Below are 12,752 nucleotides of genomic sequence, written 5' to 3' on the forward strand. Positions count from 1 at the left end.
TAATCAAACACATTTTTAGAATTTCTTTGCAAATGTATTACAAATCCAAAATCTTGTCTTTACATGAAAAGTATTCAGATCATTTGTTATTGCACTCCAAATGTTTATTTAGATTATCCCTCATGGTCTCTAGAACTTGATTCACGTTTTAATGAATTAGTAAAACACAATTGCCAAACATGTACAATCAAGTTTTTATCAAATCAATAAGACAAAACAGTGTGCAAAGTGAAGGAATCATATTCAGTTTGAATATATGTCCTGCATGAAAATGAACAGATCAATACTTCCCTGCTCTTATCACCTCTGAACAAATGAGAATTGGTCATATTAACTAAACTTACTTTTATATTACCATTACCATAACGCCTTCATGTCTTTTTTTTACTGTGTCTGTCTTCTTTACCAAAAAAAAAAAACTTGCTGAACTGGCCCTTTTTTCTTTAACTGACTAATTCCTTATCAAGCTTTTAGCTCAGAGGGTCACAGGGTCAGAAAAACATTTTGTTCATGCCGTCCACTTTCGGTAAAAAAAACACAAATGGTAAACTAAAAAATGGAGTTTTTTGTATGTCGCCAGCAGCATGTTTATTTGTTTGACCCGAGCTGTGTTCTCTATTAACGGCCAACAGAGGAAGTCAGGGCCCTGCGGTCTGCTGCCTCCTGGGGAGCACAGAGGAGATGTCCGTCTGTTTGTCATTACAGGGTCAATCTGTCAACATGACCTGATCAAATAACTATTACACATTTTGGCAGCTGTGTGCCCGTGTGTCTACTAGTGTGTGTTAGCTTGTGTGTGTGTGTGTGTGTGTGTGTGTACCTGCGCATTGTCCTTCTGTTTTTTGCAATTGGAGGATTTTTGCCAGGGCAACTAATAGCTTGTTGTGAAACCATGTTCCATTTTTTGGACACGTGCACGTGTGTGTGTGTGTGTGTGTGTGTGCGCGTGTCTGTTGTGTAAGGTAATGCATGACATTGACCAAAACAGCAGATTCATACGAACGAGGCTCCTTTTGCTGAAAAACTATTGAATTCTCGACCCTCTCAATTTGAAGTTTTCCTGATTTGATCCGAAGGAGGCACCTGGAGACTAAGATTTGTTTTCTTGTGTGTTTTTGGTCTCTGCCTGCCTACCTGATGATGAAACAACTGTGCCCCTGTCTGGTTGGCACCTTGAAGAAGAGACGGTGTAAACCAAGGTGGAGATCTGGGGCGTCCTGGTGACCCAGTGGTTCAGATGCTCACCAAATAACTGCAATGTCCCTGGTTCTAATCCAGCCAGGGACCTTTGGTCAATGTCACATCCCTCACTGGCCAATGAAGGTGAAATGGCAAAAGATAAAAATGAATATCAGTATGTAATTATACAGTCTTGTCTTCAGAGAACAATATAAATCTCTCTGTGTTTTCATCTTTGTCTTTAGCTGTCGTCATATTTAAAGATCATCTAGCGTAGATAGATAAAAAGTGTTTCAAAGATTTCAAAACATAACCCTTCACAAATATCTCCAAGACAGACAGAGGAATGTCACAGCAATGCCCATAAAGTGAACATCCCATTTGCTCACAGAAGTATAGAGCAAGGTCCATCGTTATTGATCCACACTCCATCCAATAAAGGTACCAGAAGTAGACCAAGAAGAATTCGGTTTCTGCATCTATTTCCATTTTCCAATGTGGCTTTACTTAATCTGTTCTGGTTTTAGCTCATTAAACTAGAATTTACAGAAAAGCCCTTTCAGGATTCAGTAGTTAAAAGCATCCATAAATGTTGTGACAATATTAAGGGGTTGTAGATGCTGAACCCACTCAAGTGTCTGACAACTTCTGGAAGTTATCAAGCAAGATTCAATTCAATTCAAAGTGGTGGGTCCTCAGGTTGCATGTTTTAGGTGTGTTTAGCATGTAAGCTATATTGTGCCCAAGTTTCACCTCTCTGTGGAGCCAGAATACTTCATCTACCTTGGACCTACCTGTTAATATCTTTGCTTCATGACACTTATTTTTCATGTTTTTAATAATGCAGTTTTAGCTATGACCTTCCCTCTGGATGCATCTCACAGGGTTAGTTTCTCCATTGTCACTATACTTAAGGTACTTATTGAATTCTTCAACCATCCCAGCATTAAATGTGGCTGTTTTCAGCCTAATACTGTTAAATTTCGATCTTGAGTGCGTCAAAATTCTGAAAGTTGTGCACAGTAAGTTTGCTCTTGTTCTTGGCATTTAAATTAATGTTAAGACAGTCAGGCGTCACCAGCAGGTGTCTGCAGCACCTGCTCAGAGGCAGAGAGAAATTGACTTCACAGCTGAAAGGTTTAATATTGTAACAGTTAATCAGCTTACTGTAGATCTTACTGAGTGTTTGTCATATGAAAAGAACATGTGTGTGCTTTGATGTGGGAGAACAGGGAACAGATATCATTTCTCACCTTCAGCTGTCAAGATAGCAAAGCCTGTGTGTGTGTATGTAGTGCCAATTACAACTAGTCATGTTGGGAGTTCATGTTTTAGAGTTATGCGACAGCCGAGCAGCTCCCACGGATTATGTAAGTTTTGTTTTTCTCTTGGTTTTCACTTTAAGAAGGATGGGAAATTCCTGAGGTACAGAGGCAACTCAGAAACTGCTCATTTTTTCTCTCTCTCTCTCTGTCTCTTGTATTCACAGGGTTTTATTAAGAACCTAAAGTAGACATACTTTCTCTACAACATCACTTTCCAATAAATAAAATAGTTTTGTAAAAGTATGACAACATGAAGATATTAAAAGATGCTGTTTGTTCCAAAACACACACTACCCACACAACATGACAAAAGATGGAGACATACTATTGAAAAATAAAGATTTTTATCTCCCTAAGCTGAGGGATTTTAATGCATTTTTTTGTTGTCAAGACCTCTGAACCCCCACCTCACTCTATAAGGACCAGGGAGCATATAGATATTTCTTTATTTGGAATAAATGTAAGTCTTGTTTTATTATCTTACGTCTTACTTTTCTGTGACAAATAAATAAAAAAATAAATAAAAAAAATCTACTGTCAACACAGTGATGCTGTCTTTAACAGCACAAACCTTGATATGTTTGTCCCCTTCAGCCTCTTCAACAACTGATACAGATTCAATATTGCCATCTTGTTTGGCTTTTTCACAAGTGTTGAACTCAAAGCCTTTGATGGACAGATAGAGCACACAAAAACACTGCCAAGTGTTATAACACAGTCACAGGCAGGAGTAACTTTACCTCTGGTTTCTCAATCACACTCTTTGCTGTGGAGAGCTGCCAAGTGTCGTTCACCTGAAATGTGTGTGGAGATGAACTCAAAACAAGTGTCATGTGTTGGCTTTGTGGGTACAGGGATGTGAGGAAGGGGGCTTTGGTAGGTCAGAGAGAAGGACCGGAGATGCACTGAGAGAAAAGAAGACTTTATTAAGGTGAAGATTTCTGTCTGTGGATCGAGGACAAAACATTTATTCTTTAGATGAAACACGCAACTAGTAAAAACTTAAAATACAGACATTTATAAAGACATTTATTGAGTTTTCCTGCAGAAATTTTGTAACTATATTAGTGAAAACCAGATTGACCAGTTCAAACACATTGGCAGCATTTAAAGGAGTAGTTCAACATTTTGGGAAATATGCGCGTTATATCAGAAGATTTTGGCCATTTTATTAGGTACACCTGTACAATCTAGTGCAATCCAATACAACTGTTCTTCCATAATATCTACATTAATGATGCCCATAATGTTCAGTTTTGTTAAAGTTGCTGATGCACAGCTAAACAATTAGCTGAAACTGATTATAAAGCTGCGTGAAGCCAAGAGGAGCTGCAGATTCAGGTCATTATTCTCTGTAGGTTCACTTCAAACCTTTCACAATGTCTTATTACATTCACATTGTCATTTGATACATTGTTATTATAAAATATTGATTATAGCCGCTTTAAGTATTTCTCTATAACAATCAATACTTACTAAACATCTTTAGGTATTATTTATCAAGAGTTTAGCACTCACTCAGCTAATCTGCGTCATTAGAACTAAATGCTGCTAAATCCTAATTGATGCACAGAAGTATGTGACATCATCCTTTTCCAAATGAGCCCCGCCCACTTTAAACCAGTGAAAAGAGCTCAGAGAAAAACGAAATACAGAAATCTCTCATGTGAAATAACCAAAATTTAATAAACCAAAACTTAAATAAAAATAGTGTGTTTATGTAGGCTGATTGAGAAAACAAGTGTGCAGTTCCTTTAAAGTGAAAGCAACAACATCAAATCCTCATTGGGAACTACAATTAAAACATTTATTAAAAGCCTGACTGGATCATTTCAGAGTTTTTTCCACATGGTAGTAAATAAGTTAATGCTGCACAATTATGTTGTTTCAATGGAGCCAGCAGCCATCTGTCCTGCTGAGTGAGTTGTTGACTGGTTTTCTGCTAGTTGAATCTATCAGCACAAAAACACACGTGGGATAGGTATGCGTGCGTGTGTGTGTGTGTGTGTCTGTCTGTGTTTTTCCCAGTTAGAACCAACGGGGAGCTTTGAGAGGACAGTTGTTTTCTCCAAAAAACAAACTGTTCTAGAAATGTTCTGCAAAGGTTACAAAAAACAACAACAATCTTGGTGAGTATGTGCAGTGATGGAAAAAGTATTCAGATATTTAATTTAAGTAAAAGTAACAATACTACGCTATAAAGTAAGAGTACACATACGTAAGTAAGAGCCCTGCATTCAAAATGCCACTTAAGTAAAAGCACAGAAGTATTAAGTTAACATACTCACGTATCAGAGTTTTATTATTAGATTATTATTATTATCATTGATGCATTAACTTGATAAATTAGATGGGGATTTGAACTGCTTTACATGCTGTTGGGCATTTCAGTCTATAACAATGCATCATATTTTGCATCATAAACTGATGTTTTGTATACATTTTAATCTGAAATGTTACTAAAGCTGTTGAATAAATGTAGTGGAGTACATATGTTTTAATGTATATGTATATATACATATATATGATATATTTTTATTGTATGTGTATTTATTTTTTGAACTTGACTCTTCAGAAACATTGGGTGCCCTCTGCCCGTGTGGTGGAAGAAGTATTCAGATCCTTTATTAACTTTTATTATAACTATAAATAACGAAGTATCAAAAGTTGCTCCTGTGAGTGTTAAAATGTATATATCATATTACTGGATTATTATTACTGATGTGTACGCTGCATTTTAATGTTGTAGCATGTCAAGCTGAAGCCGACGGGGTAGTTTCATTTGTAACCAAAGATCTATATTATCTATTATTCATATTTTTATAAGCTCATTATATACTTTGTGTGTAAAATCATCACTAGTAAAGTAACTAGTTACTATAGCTCTCAAATGAATGTAGTGGAATAGAAGTATAAAGTGGCATAAAATGACTGGCGTAAAATACCTTAATATTGTTCTTACAGTAAGTACAGCGCATGAGTAAATGTACTTACTTTCCACGATGATTCGTTGGTGAAATAAGCATAAAAACAGCTTGAGAGATATCCTGCCTCTCACGGTTCTAAGATTCATCACATCCCCAATCCAAAAATAAGAATTTCTTATTTTACTCATGCTTCCCGTGTATTACCAATATAATATACTGACATCGTCTGGTAGGTGTGGGTTGTTTTGGCTAATACAGCTATTGATAATGCAACAGACTGCATTTTAACCGCTGAAAGCAGCATCCTCTCTCCACATGGTCCACACTCAGGCATCCATTAAGACGTACTGTATGTCCTGTGGGATGAAACACCTGGAGCATCTGGAGAAACGTCGTCCAGTGAACAGAAGGGAAGAACATGAGATCTCCCCACACAGTGCCTCCAATTCCCCGTCAGTATTGATTCATGTCATGTCATTTTTAGTCCGAGCCTTATCACTAAGTAATAACTTCAAAGGGGAATTCCACCTAAAATTGAATTTTAAGGTGTAGTGTTTAAAGCTACTATGTTTAGGATTTCAAACATTTGGCACCTCCCAGTGGTAGAATAAAAAAACACACACACTGTTGCAGACATAATGTGTGTGTTTACATGAACACTAGTATCCTGGGTATGTAAGTTCATGTGAACATCATGTCGTGATTTCAGAGAAACACAGATAAATGCTACTTCACTTCACTTTAAGAGTCAGTGGAATTTATTTTCAGTACAGCATGCAGTACACTCAGTGCTCACAGTGTCAGCACTGCAACACATAGGCAGACATAACATACTACACAATAAATAATAATCACAGTATTCCTAGACAATGAAGAGGGGCATGTATCACCTTGCCAGTGGTGGAAGAAGTACTCAGATCTTTTACTCTGTTACAACTAAAAAAGTAAAAGTACTAAGATCTTTTACTCTGTTACAAGTAATAGTCCTCGTCCTCGTACTCGTAAGGCAAAATGGTCCATTTCAGAATTATATATATATATATATATATATATATATATATATATATATATATATATATAGTGTTATAATTATGACGCATTAACTTGTTAGCATTACTTTAATGTTGCAGCTGGTAAAGTTGGGGCTAATTTTAATTACTTTATATACTGCTAAATGTATCATAATACATCATGTTTGTAAAGCAAATGTTACTACAGGTGTCAAATATATGTAAAAAGTACAATATCTAAAAACTATACTTATATACAGTACTCTTTATCCAGGTGTCTGATCAATTCCTGCCATGAGTGAAGGTGCGTCCTCAACTGGAGTTATGTAGTGCCCAGTCAGTAAATATTATAATATAATGATGTACAGTAACGGCGAAGTACACCCTGACATGAAAGCGGAAATCTCACATCGGTTATGGTTTTATCCCTTTTCACTTACATCTTCCATTACTGGTGATCAGGTTGAGAAGCCAAATCAGATAAACGCAGCAGAGGCCCGAAACCAATTACCAAGTGCTTCAGTGTTACTAAGATAAATGGCGCCCTCTGCTGTTTATCATTTACAATCATCAACCCTCACCACAATCAGGGCTGTTTGTAAAAGATCAGTGGGAGTGGTTGGATTTATGAGACCATCGTGCGCACCATAAACCATCATTTCGTTTTATGGATAGTGTGCGAAGAGAAGTGAGTGCTGTTACATTTTATCTGCAGATTAAAAAACTGGAAACATAAGCTTTTATTTCTCCACATTTTTCACTTATGATGAGCAGATAGTGACAGGCTTTTTTCACAAAACACATTTTGACTTGTCAGTTGTCACAGCAGGAAAGGCATAGGTGTAAATAAAAAAATGACAATGATTGAATTCTTCTTAGCTGCCTCAGTTTCAGGGTCTATTCATTGTGCATGCTGGTTTCCATTACTGGGACACCTGAATAGAACAGAGCCATCTTTAAAGTTATTATTAACACCTGGGTATTTCCTACTATGACAAGTCTGCTGTGATAAAGGCCTGTTGTAAAAACACATCACAATCATGACCGATTACTTATTACTTACTTACTTATCCATAAGCAAAACTTTCTTTACTATGTAGTTTGGTATAACAGTACACTCACTATATATTGTAATTGAATATATCAATTAGGGGATTTGTTTGAATAATCAGCATCAATGTTTTGATAGTGATAATAAATAATGTTTACGAGCTTTAAAGGCCCTACACTCCCATGGTTCAATCACACACTTTTGTGTCCGAAATCACTTTACTTTACTATACAGTACACTCATTCATATGAGTTGTATAATTATTCATATAAGTTGTATACTTCTCATTTTAAAACATCATCTATATATTGATTAATTAGTTAATGTATGTACAGTGTTGGTTGGTTTTAATGTCTTAATGCATATTGATGTTCATTATATAATGTGTTATGTATGTTATGTCAAGTGTGGACCCCGAGGAAGATTGCTATGGCGTCAGCTATCTGGGGATGGGGATCCTTTAAATAAACAAACAGTTTTTTAACAAACCTTTGAGTGTCCGAACACAAAGAGTGTGAACCTTTATACATATATTCTTCAGAAGTTACACCTTTATCATTCTCCAGTCATTACTTTATTTATTGCATGTTTTTGTCACAGAAGTTGAAACTACTTTTCATAAAAAATACTAACAGTACAACAATCAACAGTCGGTGAATCGTGGTACAGGAAGCTTATGAGAGCAACAGTGTGTCAAGTTTAAAACCTTCAGATAAGTTGGTTTTACATACAGTACACGTAACACGCTTTCAGTAGTGGAATGTGCATTTAGTCTTACTCTTACTACTTAAATACAAATTCTACTTCCACTCTACTACATTTCAGAGGGGAATATTGTACTTTTTACTTTACTACATTTGATAACTTTAGTAGCTAGTTACTTTACTAATGAAGATTTCAGCATGCAAAACACATGAACAGTTATCAAACAATTAGTCGATTAATCAATTAGTCGACTGACAGAAAATTAATTGGCAACTATTTTGATAATAGTTTACTGGATCCAGTTCACAAATGGGAGGATTTGCTACTGCTATTGCTACTTTGAACTATTGTTTGGACGAAACAAAGCACTATGAAGGTGTCACTTTGAGCTCTGGGTAACTGTGACGACATTTTGCTTAGTGGTATTAGTACTTTAAGTAAAGGACCTGAATACTTCCTCCACCACTGAATGCTTTTTGCTCTTTGCTCTTCCAGACTTTTGTTCATAGCTGAAATAGTGAGTGTGTTTGTGAGACACAGCTTACAAATACTAGTTCCAGTCAACTATTACCAATGCAAAAACTTAAACCACTGATAAAGAACAGCAACATCACAGTAGCTGATCAGCCTTATTTCAAGACTACAGGTGTTTTTCCATTCTTAAAACCGTGACCTGGGCCAGTGTTACGACCCAAGAGGGAGCCTGTGTCTTGGTGTGTGAGAGGATGTGGCTGAACCCCAGTTTCTTGTACAGTGCCACAGCAGCGATCTGAATAGAGCTGGTCTCCAGCACCACCTTGGAGAAGCCTTGTTCCTTACAGAAGTCAACCACAGTCTGAGTCATCCTGAAGCCCAGGCCCATCCGTCTGCAGGATGATGAAATGATCATTCTGAACAGTTCCCCGTGTTTTTCTTTCCCATTTTGTTTGGCCACTACAGCCACCATACCCATGATCTCGGCCCTCCCATCAACCTCAGCCTCAGCGACCCAGAAACAGTCATCTGGTCTGCTCAGATAGTTCCCAGGGATGTCCTGCATGTCTGTCTGAAGTTTCTCCGTGACGTAGGAGGAATATAGCTCATGACAGCAGTAGTAGACAAGGCCCACCCAGACTCCTGGTAACACCACGGCCCCAAACACAGAGCAGAGGAGGTAGCCAGCAGCACACAGAGCCAGGGTGATGGCAAGGTAGAGAGGCCTGGTCATGGCGTTGTGAAAACATGGCCGGATGTGCTCCTGGATGCCATCACTGAACAGGGTGAGCACCGTGTCCTTGTCTGAGGGACGGTACCGGCGGATCACCAGCTGCATGACCAGAAGGAACTAGAGGAAAATAAAATAAAGGATTCACATGTGTCACAGTCTGTCTCTTGGTCCCTCCTCTGAAGCTACATTCCTGATTCTCCGGGCCCCTTCATTGCCATTTTCCTTCCATCCACCAGGTGCCCTCAGACTTTCTCTCCTTTTCCCATCACCTGACTGCCCCGCTCAACTCACCTCACCTGTTTCCACTTTCCCTTATCCAAGCAGTACTTAACCAGCCCTTTTCCACTCACTCCTTGTTAGTTTGTCCTAGCTGCTGTGTGCTTTTATGTCCAAGCATCTGTTATCTGAACGTTTACCTGGACTTGTACCTACCTGCCTGCCTGCCAGTTACCTGTGTACCTGCCTGTAAACTATTTCATCATTAAATCACTGGAGGCATCCTGCTGCCTCCTCTGTCTGCGTTTGAGTGGTGGAAAACAGCCATTATAATTTCCCAGAGCTTGAGGTGGCATTTTCAAAGTCCTTGTTATATTTGACAATCAGTCCAAAAGCCCAAGATATTCAGTTTACTATCAAATATGAAAAAGAACAGCAACAAATCCTCACACTTGAGAAGCTAGAACCCGTGGATGTTTAATTTAATGAGTAAGATCTGCATATGGAAACAGGTGTATTATTACATTAATACAGTAAGTGTATTAATGTAATAAATGTTTAAGAAAAGGCTTTTTTTATTGGTGGACTGATATTGATCCAGCAGTGTTGGAGAAGAGTTGGAACGCTTCGTAAATGAATCAGTTGTTTGACAGAAAATAATCTGCAACAATTTTGATAATTTATTCCTATTTAAAGTCAAGCAGAAATCAAACATTCACTAGTTCCAGTCTATCAAATGTGAGGATTTGCTGCTTTTTTCTTTGTTATATCATTTTCAATTGAATATCTTTGTGACAGAACAACCTATATGCTCATCTTCACCTTAGGCTCTTGAAAATTGGAATGTGGATTTTTCACTATTTTCTATCATTTTTTTGAAACTAAACAATTAACCATTTATTTAACCATTAAAATAACAATGAATCCAAATCAATCCAAACACTAGATTAACGGTTAAACAAAATAATCATTATAATCTAACTACTTGTTACAACTGTTTTGCTTCCAGGCAGTTTCTGGGAGATTGTTCAAAGTTCAGCAGTCATTGATTTTTTTATTTCAAATATTTGATATAACATTATCATCTTTCAAATATTAACTCTATGACAGCAATGTGGCACTCACTTTTTAAGTCCTTGTACTTCACTTGAGCATTTCCATTTTATGCAACTTTGTACTCCTCTACATGTATTTGATAACTTTAGTTACTAGTTACTTTTTACAGATTCAGATTGATATTGGTATATTCTGTGGTAGTGATAGTGACTGAAGTAAAATATATTAATACTTCCTCCACCACTTCTTGCTCACTTATCCGAAGTTACCTGCAGTTTTCAGCAACATGTAATTGACCCACTGCCAGTGTTATTATTACGAGAGATATATAAACAGTCTCCTGTGCTGGCCTGAACTGCAGCTGATATTATGGCAGCAGTCAAGGCACCACACGATAACCAGATACTAGCTAACGTTAACAGAACCCAGTAGAACCGTTAGTTTAAGTTCTAACCGTTGAGCTAACGTTACAAGTGACTTTAAGCTAGTTAGCTAACTTAACTTTAGTAAAGTTACAGGCCGAAATATTAACTGACTAACCTAGTTAGCTTATGTGCGCCAGAAAGATCTTTCTAACTGCTAAACTAATTTAAATAAACACATTTTAATGAAAACTGACGCTCTCTTACGTAAACTTACTCAGGCAACTTGTAAAACGGGTCCTCGTCGAGCAACAGCACAGTCCAACCAGCGGCTCAATAGAACTAAGAACAACTCCGTGAACGTGTTTAAAAGTTAACTAAGTTAGTCACGGCGTCTTTAAAGACACTGGTTTATCTTTATGTCGGGTCGAAGTGCAGCGAAAAAATAGATGAGGCAGAACACAACGCCACTGACTGCAGAGCCTGTGCAGCAACGTTACTTGTGGGGACGCGGTGCAAACCACTATAACCTCTAAATCCCCACATATTCATCTGTACGGAGTCATTGTCATGTGTAACCACAAATGTTTCCACATACCTTTTCTCCAGAAATCCTAACCTCCGTGGTCTGTGATACCGGCTGCAGTTTGGTGTAATTATTCATCCTCTAATGAGTCGTCAGAATGTGTTAACTTGGGATAGATTTCAGTTACTAATTTATTCACAGAGGCAGTCAACACCCTCATGGTCAAAACAAACAGGTTTTAATGCAAAATGTAACAATTAATATATAATAACTTTGCACAGTGGCGTCAACAGATGGGGGGCATGGGGGGCCCCTTTGTCTTTGGGTGCTAAGCGCCCTTATTGAATGGTAATTCAAAACAGCATTTCTTTCTTCCATTGCTTGCAATCAGTTTCAAGAAGGAATAATACTACTATGGAAAGTCATCTACTCAGGATTCCGCCTTTACTGCCTTGTTGTGTTAATACTCTATCTATTTATATTCTCTGAAAAGTTCAGCTTTGTGGTGGTGACGTTAAAGTAATGCGACTGTGGTGTAGTTCCTTTATAGCCTAACCTTAGCTTTTTACTTCTGGCGATTCCATTTACCCTTCAAAAATCATCAAAAGTGGTGTTCATTTGTGAAGATCATCTTGCTGAACAAAACGTGTAAATATCATAAAACTTAATGCGTCCTCCCTGGAACACTCTATATGCAAAGTAATGTTTCTCCCGCCATGACTTCCCACTCCGCCCATAGACTTTACATTGTGATGACGAGACTGTAACGTTCCTCAAATTAATACATGAAACACACAAATGTCACATTTCCATCATGTTTTCCACATTGTTCTCAAACATTTGAGGTTTGACTGGTGCTCTTTTAATTACACCATCTTGTTGGGCCCTCTTCCGCACTGGTTTAATCGCACCTGACTGGAGAATTAGCGCTACCAACTCTTTATCTCTTATATTATATAGCCACATAACGGTAGTGAATGGAAACACACATTAATTTGCATTCAATCTTTGCCAATTTTTTGGTGAATTAGGAAAGGATGGAGGAACTGTGGAAACCTGTCTAGTGATAGACAGACGTCTGACAGATTTATAATTTGTGCATGTGAGCTGTAAGCTCATTTTTTCATGAGGGATTTCTTGACATAGATACAGTTAATAGATAGTTGTTCAACATGAAACCTTCATTGA

The 12,752-nt window shown here is 37.6% G+C and overlaps 1 protein-coding gene across 1 annotated transcript; it reads right to left on the reverse strand.

Annotated features, from left to right (window-relative positions):
- Nucleotides 1-8,837: 8,837 nt before the first annotated feature.
- nat8l2 (N-acetyltransferase 8-like 2) lies at nt 8,838-9,509 on the reverse strand. Its single transcript, XM_070903536.1, has one exon. The coding sequence runs from the start codon at nt 9,507-9,509 to the stop codon at nt 8,838-8,840; it is 672 nt and encodes a 223-aa protein (XP_070759637.1).
- Nucleotides 9,510-12,752: the final 3,243 nt, after the last annotated feature.

The sequence above is a fragment of the Enoplosus armatus genome, chromosome 3 (assembly GCF_043641665.1).
Source record: "Enoplosus armatus isolate fEnoArm2 chromosome 3, fEnoArm2.hap1, whole genome shotgun sequence".
Taxonomy (NCBI): domain Eukaryota; kingdom Metazoa; phylum Chordata; class Actinopteri; order Centrarchiformes; family Enoplosidae; genus Enoplosus; species Enoplosus armatus.

Excerpts from the sequence above, each read along its gene's own strand:
- nat8l2 (XM_070903536.1), bottom strand. The coding sequence starts at position 9,509 with ATGCAGCTGGTGATCCGCCGGTACCGTCCCTCAGACAAGGACACGGTG.